This window comes from Thermobia domestica, chromosome 14, assembly GCF_964235325.1.
Source record: "Thermobia domestica chromosome 14, izTheDome1.hap1.1, whole genome shotgun sequence".
Classification (NCBI taxonomy): Eukaryota; Metazoa; Arthropoda; class Insecta; order Zygentoma; family Lepismatidae; genus Thermobia; species Thermobia domestica.
This window is the reverse complement of record NC_137467.1, coordinates 59,520,924-59,538,189: the sequence shown is the minus strand read 5'-3', so window position 1 is coordinate 59,538,189 and position 17,266 is coordinate 59,520,924. Positions and strand designations below refer to the sequence as shown.

Sequence of the window (17,266 nt, the reverse complement as noted above, 5' to 3'; positions counted from 1 at the left end):
GAATCAACTTTATCTGCCATACTTTCTACCAGAAACTGACAAAACCTTGCACACTCATTTAAGATTGAAATATCTAGGGAAAGATATGTGTCGATTTCTCATATTGTTGTTAGTTTCATTGTTCAAGACCATCATTGTTAAATACACAAGCGCTGGATTTCTACATTGTTAAATAAACGATCATCTTCATCTGCCATACTTTCTAACACAAACTGACCAAACTTGGCGCACCCATCGGATTACCACAGAGATATATACTGAATGGTACCAATCAATTTCTCATATTGTTGTTAGCTTCATTCTTCGAGGCCACCATTGTTAAACAATCGTTGGATTTCTCCATTATTAAATAAACAATCAACTTTATCTGCCATACTTTCTACCACAAACTGACCAAACTTGCATAATCATTTACGATTGAGATGTCGATGGAACAGTACGTGCCGATTTCACTTATTGTTGTTAGTTTCATTCTTAAAGGCCACCATTGTTAAAAAAACAATCAACTTTATCTGCCACACTTTCTACCAGAAACTGACCAAACTTTGCACACGCATTTAAGATTGAAGTATCTAGGGAATGGTACGTGTCGATTTCACATATTGTTGTTCTTTCATTGTTAGATGCCACCATTGTTAAATAAACAATCAAGTTTTTCTGCCACACTTTCTACCACAAACTAACCAAACTTGCACAATCATGTACGATTGAGATATCTATGGAATGGTATGGGTCGATTTCACATATTGTTGTTAGTTTCATTGTTAGAGGACACCATTTTAAGTAAAGAATCAACATTTTCTGCAGTACTTTCAACCACAAACTGACCAAATTTTATACATCCATTTAAGATTGAGATATCTAAAGAATGGTACGTGTCGATTCCACATATTCTTGTTAGTTTCATTACTGAAGGCCTACATTGTTTAAACAGTCAACTTTATCTAACATACTTTCTAACACAAACTGATCAAACTTGGTACCCCATCGGATTACCACAGAGATATCTACTGAATGGTACCAATCGATTTCACATGTTGTTAGTTTCGCTGTTCGAGGCCACCATTTTAAAACAATCGTTGGATTTCTCCATTATTAAATATACTATCAACTTTATTTGCCATACTTTCAACCGCAAACTAACCAAACTTGGCACACTCATGAACGATTGAGATATCTATGGAATGGTATGTGTCGATTTCACATATTGTTGTTCTTTCATTGTTGAAGGCCACCATTGTTAAATAAACAATCGTTGAATTTCTAAATTGTTACCTAAACAATCAACTTTATCTTACACTCTTTCTACCACAACTACCCAAATTTGGCGCACTCATTTGCAATTGAGACATCTATGGAACAGTACGTGTCGATTTCACTTATTGTTGTTAATTTCATTGTTAGAGGCCAGCTTTGTTAAATGAACAATCAACTATATGTGCCATACTTTCTACCAGAAACTGACCAAACCCTACACACTCATTTAAGATTGAAATATCTAGGGAAATATATGTGTCGATTACTCATATTGTTGTTAGTTTCATTGTTGAAGACCACCATTGTTAAATACACAATCCTTGGAGTTCTACATTGTAAAATAAACGATCAACTTTATCTGCCATACTTTCGACCACAGACTAACCAAACTTTGCACACCCATTTAAGATTGAAATATGTAGGAAATAGTACGTGTTGATTTCACATATTGTTCTTACTTTCATTGTTGGAGGCCTCCATTTTTAAATAAAAAGTAAACTATTTTCCGTACTTGCTACCAGAAACTAAGCAAACTTTGCTTACCTATTTACGATTGAAATATCTATGGAATGATACATGTCGATTATCAAGGGCTAACAAGCCCTAGCCAAATTGTGTGTAATACATCAGTATGCGTTGGGATCAAACGATAATTATTCGTGATCAAACGAGCTGGACAAATTCCGATTGAATTTGTTTTCATGGTGGCTGTGGTGGAGGGGCTATCAGGTCATCGGTAAATGTTATTGTTCGGAAAATGGAATAGTAAAAAAAAAAATAAAAAAAAAATAAATAAATAAATAAACATATTTCATTCAGAACTTTGTTGCGCCTGTTTCATAACCAGTGTGAACTAGTTGTGTGCTTCCAATTTTTTTTTTTTTTTCTCAGGTGGAGCGGGATGGCCCCCTACAGCGTTCCTAGAATTGCACTCTAAAAGCCCCTCCCATACAACTGACCTGTGCTTCCCAGCAGACACCTCACATTTGAACTCTGTTGAGATTCTATGTAAGTTTGTTGGCTGTACGTACAAATTCAAAGAATAAACATGTATTAGGGAATGAGAAGTTCTCGAAATAAATTTGCAAGCTGAGTATTTTTTCGCGACATAAGTGAAGAGTAATTATATACTCTTGAAGAGTACCCTGGAGAGTAAGAAAGCTCTAAGCAAAATAATCATTGAATAAATAGCAATGTAATCACAGTAATGTGTATATATGGCATGTTGTATTTCTACTAGATTGTCAGAGCATTTTTTTGATGTGAGCGGTCTCGCTATCGAATTTCCAGAAGAACATTAAAAAAAAAGTTGTATTTAGGTCTATTCCATATTAAACAAACGAAATACGTTGCGTAAAAGAACTTTCCATGTTAAAATATTTGATGGGTAGAGTAGTTTGTATGGGATTTGATTGTTATTGCATGTATCTATTGCATGCTGAATGGGTAGCTGGGAAAGCAGCCAGAATATTCATTCTGACGGTTGCAAGCCCGTGAAAATACAGAGCAACAGTTACTCCAAGGGAGTAGATGATAGATAAAAATTCTTAAAACTACCGTGGGGGAGAGAGCCGAAAGAGGGTATAGTGTGAAATTTTGGGCCGGAACTAGGGAAGTTCCGCCAGGAACGCAGAATCACCTGTATACAGCTCTCATTGTTGAGACACTAAAATTTTTCAATTACTCGTATACGGAAGATAAACATTACGAAACTATTTTTATTTATTTATTTACTTATTCCTCGGGGGGTAGTCTATCTCAGAAAATTACGATTAGCATAATTCTATGTTTCAGGAGTGCGCTTCGAACCCACCCCCGAGAGGCTGTTTTGGGCGGGCGAACTATACCTTGTCCGCAGGTCCACACTAAAGTATATGTAACACACATGTACGTGTGTGTGTGTGTGTGTGTGTGTGTATGTATATATATGTGTGTGTATATATGTATGCTAAATGTAAAATATTTTTGAACCAATGTTTCCAATCCAAATAATAGAGCCCCACGGCTCCAACTCGCCAAGGGCTCCATAAGAACAAATTCCGCCTGTGTCACCTTCTACACATCAGTGGCTATGCCCATAGTATATTCTATGATAACAATTGACTGAATGTGCTTTTCAAGTTTCACTTTCTTGGAAAGAGAATGCGTAAGACTCTCTTAGTGTTGCAACGAGACGAGACAGGACTCTTTGAAGCGAGACACGATACAATACGAAACGTTTTGTGAAATGTCTCGTCTCGTGTCTCGAAAAATACAAACACAGTTTCTGAATTTGCTTAAAAATTTATTAACTCGGAATAAATTATTTGCCTTCGAAATGTATACCATCTTTTATTATTTCAAATGATCGAAATGATTCAATGTTTCAAATCCTACAAAGAACAGGGAATACCTAAAGAATTTTTTAAAAATGATTCTTACAAACAGCTTTCACTTCCATTTTTCAATCGATTCAAGTTTAATTATTTTGTGATAGTGCTCCAGATTCAAATACAAATGTAAAGCGTTCATTGAGATCAGTGTTTCAGAAGATTTTATTCCGGGGGCTGGTGGAGATATCTACGTATAAAAATCCTGTTATAGAAGTACAAGTAGAAGTGGCAATTTTATCAGTAAATAACATTGTTTCATGGTCTTTCTCGTTCCGAACCAAGACAGAAACGTGTCAGCCTTTCTCGATACTGAGTTTTGAAAAGATGCTGATTTGACAACAAAATTTATCTTTTTTATTGTTTTATGATGTTATTCGAAGCTAAACCATTTTTTAAATGGGAAAGTTACATAGGCCTCCTTATTTGTTGAAGTGGCGCCAGGGGTTCTGAAAAAAGGATATCAGAATAAATGGGGAAATCTTGCCTTTCGACGTTACTGACGGTATTGACAAATGTTCCTATCGAAGTAATTACTGGTTCAGTCGAATCTAAGCAGTCGTTGCTGGAAGATTGTAGTCGTATTGTGTGTTGTGCTACCAAACAAAACTTGGTTAAAAGTTGTAATTTTAACCACTTGGTATAACAGCTCTTTTTGTGGGCCTCAGCCTTTCTGGTGTTGTCACGAGACGAGACAGAACCATTCGATACGAGACGAGACGGGCAGATCTTTTCTAGACGATACGACACAGCCAGAAATCTCGTCTTGTCTCGTGGCAACACTAGACTCTCTAGATATATCAGTAAAAGGAATGACAACGTTTCTCACGGAGAACGTGTTAGCTCTCAGCCTCTTTCTTTCACTGATGTTTGTTTACATAGTAGATGAATATATAGAGAGTAACAAAAGGATGAGATATGCAGATTCTCCTGAAACCACATTAAAATTGTAGCAGTATTTGGAGCTTGTTATAAATGGATTTACCGGGGAACTAAAACAATTCTTGGAATTGATCATACAGTATATATATATAAAAACATGGAAACAAGTAAAGACAAAGAACTGAAATCGTGAATTTGTTTTCAAAATACAGAAATATCGAAGGAATATCTGTTTAGCCGACTTTAATTGTAAACGAATTTTGAATAAATTTGCATTACCTGAATTCTTATACATAAAAAATAGAAATCTTTCTTTTAGCGTACGAATGAGAGGCTTTAGGAAATTAGGCCAAGATAATTAAAATGATACTGTCCTTTACAAAATTTAAGGGGAAGACCATGAAGACCAGGCATCAGTCAAACTATAAAGGTCAATGGTAGTTTTTGTCATTTCTTACGACCACTATATGCACCTTATTGCGAAAAATTTATTCGTATTATAAAACCGCTATCGTTCAATAAATGTTAAATTTAAAAGATCTTAGAGATGAAATTGTCATTACCTCTGTCGCATAATATATTCTAGCTTTGGGACCCATGTCATTATATGACATTCACGATAAGTGACAAGAAGAATATAAATCCCAAGTTCAAAACGTAAGGAAAGAAACCGGCTGTTCGCCCTTCAAATTGTGAAAAATGTACCAAAATTGTTGAAATTATGATTTTGTATTTCTTTACAAGAAAGAACAATAAAAATAAAAATTGGAGCAATTATGTATGTATAAGGCCACTATCTTCTTCAAGTTACTAAACTAACTTCAAGTGTTTCAACCATTTTTGACACATATCTCGAAAACTTTTAGTGATATTAGAGGCAAGAATACGTGGTTGATAATGAGCTTTTTAATTATGTCACAATACTTTTGAATTTTACCTTATGAGAAATGGCATATTCCAAAAATAATTCAGTACCACCCTAACCTGAATTTTACCAAAAGATTAGCGAAAGTGATACGGTGTGCGTCGTCCAGGGTTTAATTCCCGGTGTGGCACTCAAACATTGCTGTGTTGACCAAACATCGAGAGAAAAGTTGGGAAACTAAAAGATAGCAGACTTCAATCTAGACAGCCGGCTACGTTGGGTGTAGTTGTGCTGACCACTAACATAAGCCCGCTGCAGACTCAGATCACAAGGGACTGTTGCGCCAGGAGTTTATATATAGCGTAAGTAAGGACGAATGGGCCTCCCCGCAAAAATGTTAAACGGACCCCCTCTATCCACATCCATGAGTCACATAAAATTTGCAGAGAACAGTTTTGACTTTCTATGTTCTATCTAGTGAGTCACAACTTGCTCATATGCAAAAAAAGCACATTATTATTATTATTATTATATTATTGTGCTATAGTTTTCGTCTATTCTGTTGTACCAACCTCGAGAGTCTACGACATCCGACATTTTTAATGAGGTGTAGTCGCCCCACTTTTTGTTGTTTGGTTCGATGCTGGTTTCACTGTCCTTTTCCCACCTTTGAAATACATAAGCACGGCAGATCGCGAAAACTCGACAAGTCGCGCTGTTTCCGAAATGAAGCTCCCAGCCATTTACCCTGATATATCGTCGTCCTTCCCCATTCAAGGCACAAGCACCACACTGACTAATCGTGTGAGATTCTTGTCACGTTTGGCGCGCGGTTGTGTTATGCCTTGTAGCTCTTATCTCTGCACAATGATTTCGTTCAAAAAGTAGCGAGTGGTCATAATGTTTTCGCTGGTCAGTATAAGTTTTGTTGGCATTTAATTTACTAAATAATCGCTCAGGTGTTACCGTATTCACAGGTAAAAATGAGATATAGTTGGAACATCACATAATTTTTTAACATCCTAACATTATAAAGTTTAACTTCGAAACTGAAATGGGCCTCTTTCTGTTCTGGGCCTCTGAATGTTGCGGGCCCTGCAGGCCCTTTAGTTGCGCCACAGCATTCTCTCTACTCAGAAGGATAGGGACAAATAGAAAAATCAAAATTCATTCTGTCCATTTTTCAAGCATCATACACTTCAGGAAAAAAAAAATCATATAATACTGATATGTAAGAAAATATTGGTATTGTTTGTTTTCTGTATACAAAGAACCATTTAGGTTTTTTATCTCATATTCTGGTAATAATCGAAAAAAAAAAAAAAAGAGCTTCATGTGATAAACGGACGAAAGAAAATTTGTCAACGCGATGCGAATGACGTTCTCTGCAACCTAATTCACGTTTTTCGTACAAAAACTCTATTCCTACCTGCAAAAAGAAAAGATTTCTGTTACCCGTCAATGGTTGAGATTTTACCCTGCGGCTGAACAATACGGCTTGTAAAACTAGACTCTGACTGACTGCAGGTGCACGAAGGAAAAAAAAACTTGGATTCCTCTCCCCGCCCACTTCAATTGTGGATATCCTGGACACATTTAAACTGAGCGGTACGATCTTTCATTTCTTCCCAGTAGAGGTGCCAGCAGTGATTGCTAAATGAAAAAGTGAGCATCTGGTGGCGAAAAGGCGAAGTGCTCGGACAAGGAGGTGGGCACAGTAACCTTAAATTGTGCGCTTAATCCTTGGAGGGTACGCAGAGGGTAATCAATGAAAGTGAATGGCGATAGAAAAGTTAATGAAAAAGAAAAGGAGAAGAGAAAATGGGAGAACCCAAAGAAATAGACTTATGTTGGCCATTACAGCCTCACATATGACCAAAATAAAAACACTTCACACCAGATGTTGGCACTAAGTCATTATGCCCCATGAATTTTACATACAATTAGACAGTGTGGTATGAAGAAGAAAGTTATATTTTTTCTATTTTAAACTAACAGTATTCCAACTTTTAGACAGGGGTTTCTCCATGCACTTTTAATATTGATGATACTTTCCTACCCAAAAAAGGACAAGAGTAAGGAATTTAATAATAATAATAATAATAATAATAATAATAATAATAATAATAATAATAATAATAATAATAATAATAATAATAATAATAATAATAATAATAATAAGTATTATGAAGACGGTGAAGCATACTGAATTTGAGAAATAGCAGGTTGCAGATGAAGTACTAGGTTACTGCGAACACAAAACGACTGAGAAATCATAGCTTATAGAACAGATATTGCAGAAAATGAGGGCGTACAAACAGGTTAATACCAAAGAGGAAAGAAATATGTACAGGAAGATAAACAACGAGTTACGAACAGAAACAGACAAAGCAAGGGAAGAGTTTTCCAAAAAATGTGAGGGCATAAAAGAATTAGAAAGAGTTGGGAAATATAAGGAAATGTGCAAGGAAGTAAAATCTGCGGCACTTCCTGTTTGTCGTATTGTTCGCATTGTCTAATGTTGTGTATTTGTCATATACTCTTATCTATTAGTTATATGTTTTGTTTGTTTGTATGGATCCAACCAAGAAGGCGTCGTTCGTACTGTTCGAAAGGTGTTCGTAAATATTGTCATCTATAATTCTCTTGTTGAAAAATGAATCTAAAGGTTGGGTATACACCTTGTCACCAGAAAATTTAAGACTAGTCTGGATTCTTCTATAAACTGAATTTTGAAGTGAAAAATTGTAGAACAATCTGCGATTAATATTTGAAATAACCAGCGAGATTACTAGTAATACGACAAACGTAATTTTAATTTTCATTTACGATTGATGATGTAGATTTTGGGAATCAAACATACAATGATCACGAACTGCTAAAATTTACGTGTTCCACTGAAGCTCCATTTTAACTTTTATATTCGGATTGGGTAGGTTATTTAAATGTAGTAGAATTACGATGCTACAAGCAGCACAAATGCAACTGCTCAAATATTAAGGAGACGATAAAACACAGATTTTGAACAAAGACAAAGACAACATAAATCCGTAGTTTTTAGGAACATTATGGTTCATGTCATAATGCGAGTACTTAAATGAACTCTTCTGCTTATAAGAACTATAATCGAATAAGAGAATGCCAAAGTAAGGCACAAATGTCAATAATTATACTGGAATTAAAATAAGAAACGAATTGACATTTGGAATAGCACATGTTATTCTGTTGCCACGCCGTGAGTATTCCGCTGTGGCGTCTACTTTGTTTTGTCCACTTAGGTTTACGAACACTTCTGAAGATGTGTTACAAGGCGGCAACTTTGTGATATTGTTGTTCGTTTCCACACAAATCCTCCACTTGTAACTACCACCACGACGTTAAGGATTAACCATTCTCTGGTGACCTTAATAACGTCGTGACGTAGTTTTCCTTTTAACACAAATTTCCACGAGGTTTTGATTTAGGGATTTAGGATCTAGATTTCTGGATGTTCGGCATCTATGGCCATTTAGCACGTCACGTATGCGGAATGACGTCCCTCAGCGAGTACACTATCCGGGGAAAGGGAAGGAGATGGCATAGGACCTATAAGTTAGGTATCACCCTGGCACATGCCTGGTGTGAATGAGGAAACCCAGGAAAACCTTATTCAGGATGACTGGCCTGAAAAAGTTTTTTTTTTTTTTTTTTTTTTACACTTTTTCGACCGTGCCCCCACTAGAAATCGAAGCCAGTACCGTTCGCACCGAAGGCGAAAGCGTTAGCAACTACGCTACCTACATGGTTTTGAACTGTTGTTACTAATTTTGATCCGCCTATAATTAATTAGTGGAAGTTAATTAATGATTTTATATATATATATATATATATATATATATATATATATATATATATATATATATATATATATACAGCACTGTCAATCAAGATTCACATGAAATTCTGGTATTGATTTCCCTGACTTTCCATAATTAAGTAAGCAAATTTTTCCTGATCCACATGATCACAAACACTACCATTTATGGTTAGGTGAAAAATAATATATCTTAATCGACACTCACCATTTCCACGGCCATTCAACGCTTTCCCTTTTTATTTCTAAAATACAGCGTAGCTCACTTTCTTATTGTAAATACCAAAATTTACGTATATGAAATACGATAAAACACTCGTACAATATTATATACTACCGGTAACCATAATATCTTCACTTTCTGAAGATACTTAAAATAAACAAGTAAACATATATTATAATTTGGTCTATTTCTGATTGTCCACAAGCAACAAATCTAACTTATTTTTTTTTTTCTGTAGCATTTGATTCTTTCAATTTGTTCTTTTCCTTTTGAACACCTTTCGGCGCTACTCAAACTCCTTTATTTCTAAAGATAACTAATTTTCTTTTTTCGGCCTTTTTCTTCTTCTTTTTGAGTCTGTCTCGACTCTTTGAGGTGTACTTCATATCTTCTGTAGGCAGAAAAAGAAGAAAAATGACTTTTCTGTGAAGTATAGCAGGTTTTCCTGACTTTCAAGGTCAGTGTGAACTCTGTCATTAAATGACATAATATACTACGAATTCCTTCACGAAAATTAAAAGGTTATAAATGTTATATATATACTATATGTATTAGCATTCGTTTATTGCGCGTTGAGTTCAGTTGATTTTGAGTTTAGCGTCCCTTTCAGCAGCGAGGCTATATGAGATGGGACTTACTGATTGACATAGAATTCGAACCACATGAGCTCCGGCCGGGAATCAAACCCGGGTCTCCAACGCCAAAGGCTCGTACGCTAACCGTTTAGCTACAAAGAAGCTCACGTTTATTATGTGTTATTGTCTTCATCGGAAGTAAAATCTACCTGAGGACTGAATAATTCTGCTATTTACTGTTAGTAGCCGACATTGAAACTACAATTACCTCATGTCTCGTTGATGATTTACTTCTTTGCTACCTGAATCTGCTCTGCTTTAATTTATCCTTAAATTCTTGTTCGCACAACCTTGATGGTGGGACTCCACAGTGCGTAGAAATAAAATAGTTCGCTGTCTCTTGCTTTAAGCAGATCTTCAATTGCCTCATGATGCTAAGTCAACACCCAAGTTTCAGTGCGACTATTGGAAACCGAACCCAAGATCATTTTTACGAGAACGAACATAAGCCATTAAATATTATGAAGGCAAGAAATTATCACATTCTCTTTGCTTAAAGAAGTAGTAAAACCTTACCTTATTGTCAAATACATTGGCATTAAACATTTTATATAATTTACAAGCAAGTTCCTCCTTCGTCTTCTTGAAATTCTTTCTGTAATACAAAGCTTCCGGATCGGCTCTTCTAGTTGGGGTTCGTGCTGGAGAGAAATGAAAAAGTGAATTATTAAATCAAAACATTTACAGAAGGTTGAATAACACGTTAAAAGCTCATCACCTTTTATGAATTTTCAGAAGACAATAGCTTCTAAATGAACAGAATAATATTCTCCGTCACATTCATATATAATTCCTAGGGGCTCAATGTTGACCATTGCAAACTTACATTAACCTATCGCAGAACGCTCTATTATTGAGGCATTACTGTTAGCTAATGTAAGATAACAGTAGCTTACAGGAAGTTGCGTGATTAGCGTGTTGATTAAAGATTAGTGCCCCGTTCAACACCGTGGCTATATAAGACGTGGATCTACAGCTTCATATGGGATCTAAACATGAGGTCCCACAGAGAATCGAATCTGGGTCTCCAGTGCCAAAGACGCATACGCTAAACATATAGCCAAAAGTGACCTCTCCGAGTGATCAGCATGACTGCCTATGACACACTTTGACTTTGGGCTCGATTTAGTTTTCATCCACCATTATGATGCAATTGGAAGCTACAGAATTAAGAAGAATCAAAATCCGGTCTAGAAAGTCAGTCATAATGATGATGTTACTCAAATATGGACGGTCTTACCTTGTGTCGCGAAGTAGTTGTGTTTCAACCAAACACTTTCAGTGTAATCTTGACACCAAGAAGTTGCTAAACTGAAAATCTCTCTGAAGGTTCCTGCCTTCTGTGGAACCTTTCTGGAAGGAAAGTACACAACCTTACTTCCCAAAACTTTACCGAATTCGACTTCTTCGAAACAGAGAGATACACAGTTTATATGCTTATCACAATTTTAATTTGTAGTTCTTCTTGTGAGGGAGAATTGGAATGAATTTCTAGATGAGTGTAATTCATTTGTATTTAGTATAAAGCTGATTTGAAACTTATACTTTACAGGGTGTGAGCTTTAAGCAGTCATCGATAAAGGTGCAAGCTACACTGAAACTGTTTAATTGAAGTTTCTGATACAAAGTTTATGATTGAAGTTTATGATACCACAAGTTTATGATACAAAGTAAGACTGTTCATATTTCAATCATCATGAAATGAAATGAAATCTTTGAGTTTAACGTCTCACTATAATGCCTATTAGACTAAGGGAGACGACGATTAAAGCAAGTGAATGGTGATGGAAGAATTGGTGGAAGGAGAAAGTAGAAGGAAAGGGAGTAACCAGAGAAAACCCACGAGCACGGTGTTGTCCACCACAAATTTACTTGGCCCGAGATCGAATCAGGGACACTACTCACCAGGGTTAAGAGCTCTATTGCTGAGCCATCGTGCCCCCTTCAATCATCATGTATGTTACAGCATCTATCAGCAATTATAAAGAAGCTGCGAGTCGATATGCTGATCCCAGATCACCAAGTTGTGGGACATTTGGCAACTGATATTCTCTCGTGAGTAGTAGAACAAGTAAGTTTAAAATTATTATTATTATCACATTTTGTCCAAAAATTACCCGGAATTTGTTTGTAAAGCACAAAATATTTACTCAATCATCGAAATTTATTTTGTGACCTTCAAAATATGTCCCATTTGAAGCAACACACATACGTTAAGAATTAACACATTCGACACCACGGCACCCTCTAGTTACACACAAAAATGACAAAGAGTTGCATTAAAAAGTTGGGAAACTCGCTAATTCTTCTTCCGTATCTGGTGGAGCATGTGGCGTATACTATGATTATGACATGTTACAAAGGTCTTTAAACTGTAAAATCTATTGTAAGAAAATAAATCGGCAACTGAAAATGATTCCTTTTCTAGAAGAAACAAAAAAATCCAACATTTCAGTTCTTCCAAAATTGGTCAATTAAGAAAGCACTTTTTTTTTATCACTGGTTGCTGACCTTGAGGATTCCAGCACGACTATTTGCCCGGCATGTTTTAGGGAAACTATCAGGAATCTTCAGTCAGGGCCAGGGATTTGATTCTGAGTGTAATAGGGGATTTTATTCCCATTCTATGTTATATAGAATTGCCCACCTCTTTTTTATTCTGCAGCATTGTCTATATTCTCCATTCTAGAAATTGAAATAAAGTGAGGGGCAATGGTCCAACGTGTATCCCACGAACGCGGATGCTTCACGGATTTCTTTTGTGCAACAAGAGAGTTCCACTTTTATGTGTACAACAGAACATGAATGCTTAAATAGTATATCAAGCAGGAATATGATTTTAAATATACGTACAAAATTAATAAAACCCAATTTTGCCCAATAAAACACACTGGGCTGGTTTTTCCTTTTCTTTTAAATGGGTTTTTCACAATCCTGACTATAACACAAGCGCAATATTTGCTCAATAATTCAAGCTTCTGCCGTTAGAAGTGCACGTAATCGAACAACTGTCGATTAAAGTGCGAACTTTAAAGTTTCTCCTTTTCAATTTTCAAGTTCCAGATCACAATAATAGCGCATAAAAAAGTGTGCATTACTTATTGATCCGTCCTCATTCAAGTGTGAGACAAGATTTTTTTTTTTCTTTTTGTCTTAAATAACTTGAACATTGTTTGAGAAGTAATTGTATTCTGAAGGAAGGAAGATACGGGAAGAAGAAAAGACAACAGTTGAAAAAATATTAAAGGGATTATGCCTACATTACTATAAGGTTAAATGAGGATTGTATAGTATGGACGTTTCTCTGTTTGCTGCAAGTGATTCCTAAAAGGTGACAAAATACTTGATGATATAATTGTCTCATTGACATTACACAGGAACTTTTAAACTAATAGATTTTTTTTTTAAAAAAAGTCTGAAATTCCGTACAAGGCAAATATCGACAGGGTACACTGTATGACATTCTGCAGTACCACCAGGTTAACAGTATTGCCAACCCAACAAAGTTGTGTTTTTTCAAATGGTATTATCACTGTACATTTTAAATATGTATGTTAAACGAAAATTTACAATACAACACTTATTAATTCAGTGTTACAAACTAAGCACACTACAATATCACAAAATTAAAAAAAAAACGAACTTTGTAGGCTTCTACAATGTAATAACGCGAGTGAGATGGGTGGCGTAGTGCATATTGAAAGTACCTTAGTGTCGAATACTATGGTCATGATATGACGTATTTCGAATAAACAGCAACAGAGTTACAAGGAATTGGAATTTTGATGTTTTTTTTTTTTTTTTTTCCCAAGAGGCTCTGATTTCGAAAAACTGCTTAGATAGATACCATGCAATCATATACGTAAAGATCATAAGGCCGTTTAGTACAATTTGATATCTCAAATCACTCTGGAAATAAGCAATATTGGTAAAATCTGCAACACTGCTTAAAATTACTAATTCCAAGAGCTTGAAATTACAACCACCAAAAATTATTGCTGTAATATTATAGAAGCACAGGAAAGCAATAATAGTGTAACATTCTATTGGAAATAAGTAAGTCTCTAAAAGTAAGTTGAGTTTAACGTTCCGTTTAGCAGCGAGGCTATATGAGACTTAAGTCAATCTTCCTAGGTAATTAAGTAAAGTAGTAAATAAGTAAATCTTCCTCTATAATGGGACTTCCTGTCCTTGCAGCTCAGAGGTTTAAGGTTTGCTAATTAAGAATGACCTTGCCCGTTGCAGCTATAAGGTGGGATTAATATCTCTTGCTCATTGCAGCTCGGAGATAAGGTGAGGATACCTCTTGCAGCTCAGAGGTAGGATTAGTATCTTCTGCCTACTGCAGTTCGCAGATAGGTGAGGATATCTCTTTTGCGTTGCAGCTCAGAGATAGGGTTAGTATCTCCTGTCCGTTGCATCTCGCAGATAGGTTAGGATATCTCTTGCCAGTTGCCGCTAAGAAGTTAAGTTAAAGAAGTCTCTCCTCCTCGTTGCAGCATTGAGAGATAGGTAAAATATGACCAGTTAACAACTAATGATTTCTGTCTCGAGGTGTTCGTTTATATAGCCAGCTTTGGAGGTGGTGCCTGTGAAGGGATTGAAGAGTTTTTCTTCGTGTTCCATCGGTGTGACATCTATCGGCTACTAGCTGGGGTTTATGCTGAAGCATGTGATTTTATTTACCAATACAGGATACTTCCAATATGAAGGGATATTGCAACAGTTTTGCAATGTTTCCACAAATACACTATTTTAAGAAGTATAGCAATATCCACCCATGTTTTTCATACCTTCCGAAGTCTGAGACGTTCAATTGCAGTAAACGGCTTTATGATCTTTATGCCTATTGAAAACCATTTGCGTGCTTGGATATAATACATATCTAAGCACTTTTTCGAAATAAACCCCTTTGAAGAAAGTCATAATTACAATCCTGTGTATCTTTTTGTTACTATTTGTTCAAACTCCGCCATATAAAAGGAAAATAAAAAAAAAAAAAAAAAAAAACTCAGTTTGGTTATCAGTGGTATACACTCGTTGATATGAAACTTTTATTATACACATTAGAAAAGTATAACATTATATTAATTTTCAGAATATTCACCATTCAAATTGAGACACTTGTCATAAAATTCCTTCTAAAAAAAAAAAAAATTAAAAGCCTGCAAATGAAGCAACCTGCTAACAGCACTGTGATGCGCATTGTCATTGTAGAAGCACTGCGACACAAGCTAGTTTCATATGCTTGAAGAGATGCAGCCAAGTTCATTGCTGACTATAGATGGACGCCCACTTTTTGCCGCGTAGTGCACGTCAGTTCGTCCATCTTTAAACAAGTGACGCCATTTACGTGCGACACTTCCACTCATCACGTTTGGTTCGTAAACACCACACAGCTTACGATGAATCGTAGCTGCTGGAAGTTTCTTCCGCACTCAAAAATCGTATTACCACACGCACTACACATTTGGCGGGTTTTTCTATTGAAGCATTTATTTTTATTTGGTCTAGAGAAGTAGTTCGTGCGGTTTTACAAGAGATGACGTAACTAGCTTATTGTCCCATAGTTTCGTTGATCCAAACATGCGTTGAAAACTACTGTCATTGCGCATCTTGTTTAGTATATGTCACTTGGTTGAAGCGGAAACAACAACATTTTTTATTCAACTGAAAATGGCGCATTTTGTGTCCGATAAAGTGTTTTTGCGGGGAGTTCTTCATTACTTTAACATGAAGAAAAGTGCTACCGAAAGCCATCGTATTTTGGTGGAAGTGTATGGTGACGTGTGCTGAGCGAACATGTCAGAAGTGGTTTGCACGGTTTAAAAGTGGCGATTTCGGCTTGTAAGACCAAGAGCGACCTGGAAAAAAAAAAAAAAATCATTGCTCGATCAGGATTCGTGTCAAACGCAGGACGAATTTGCAGAAGCACTAGGAGTTGAGCAAAACAGTTTCCAAGCGCATCAAAGCCTTGGGGGTGATTCAAAAGATGTCACATTGGATTCCACATGAATTGAAAGAGAGAGACGTTGAAAGAAGAAAAACCGTTTGCGAATTGCTGCTTCAAAGACAGAAAAGAAAGGGATTTTTGCATCGAATCCCTTTCTGGTGATGAGAAGTGGATTCATTACGAGAATCCTAAACGAAAAAAGGAGTGGGTGAAGCCAGGTGAACCAGGTCCATTACAACCGAAACGAGATATTCACTGTGCAAAGGTTATGCTGTGTATATGGTGGGATATGAATGGTGTGGTGTACTATGAACTTCTGAAAGCTGGTGAAACTATTAATGGACAACGTTATCGACAACAATTAATGCGTTTGAAGCAAGCTTTGGCCCGAAAACGACCAGAATGGAATAACAGACACAATAAACTTATTTTTCAACATGATAACGCTCGACCACATGTCGCAAAACCGGTCAAAATCTATTTGGAAATGGATGGGAAATGTTACCCCACCCGCCGCATTCACCAGACATTGCTCAGTCTGACTACTACTTGTTCGATTGCATGAATAACGATTTAATTGGACAGCGGTTCACTTCTTCAGAAAATATCGAAAAATGGATCTCTGACTGGATTGCTTCAAAAGATGAAGAATTCTTTCGACACGGAATCCGTAGATTGCCTGAAAGATGGGAGAAAGTAGTGGCTAGCGATGGACAATATTTTTGTTAACGTATTCATTTATTTTGTTTTTGAAATAAAGCTTTAAAAAAAAAACGCACGAATTAATTCCTAGACCATATAATTGTTATAGTAGACGAATGTACTGCAACACAACCTCCTCTTTCCATTGCTCACTACTACTGAACTACTGCACACAGCGTCACAGGACTGACGTCGCTCTTCCCGGCCATTTCTCGTACATGCGCAAACGTTTTTTTTTTTTTTTTTTCTTTCTTCGAATTGCGCTCGTAATGATGATCATATTTAACACAATTACTTTGGATGTACATTCCCTCGTTTCACTTCCATTATCACTGTTGTAGAAGCTCCGAAAGTGTAGTTGATTTTCCATGCTTGTGATACCGTAACATCCTTATGTTGTAACACTGAATTTTATATATATATATATATTCGTTTAACACGTGGATTTGAAATACGTAATAATATGACGTTGTGCCATCAGAAAAAAATATAACTTTAAGGTTAGCTGGGCAAAACTGCTACCTGAA

The 17,266-nt window shown here is 36.2% G+C and overlaps 1 protein-coding gene across 1 annotated transcript in view; it reads right to left on the bottom strand.

Moving 5' to 3' along the window:
- Positions 1-17,266, bottom strand: part of LOC145669688 (uncharacterized) — a 104,216-nt gene that overhangs the window by 32,038 nt on the left and 54,912 nt on the right. Inside the window, exon 8 of the mRNA XM_081737972.1 lies at positions 10,601-10,725. Coding sequence (XP_081594098.1) covers positions 10,601-10,725 — 125 coding nt within the window. The remainder of the gene's footprint in view (positions 1-10,600; positions 10,726-17,266) is intronic.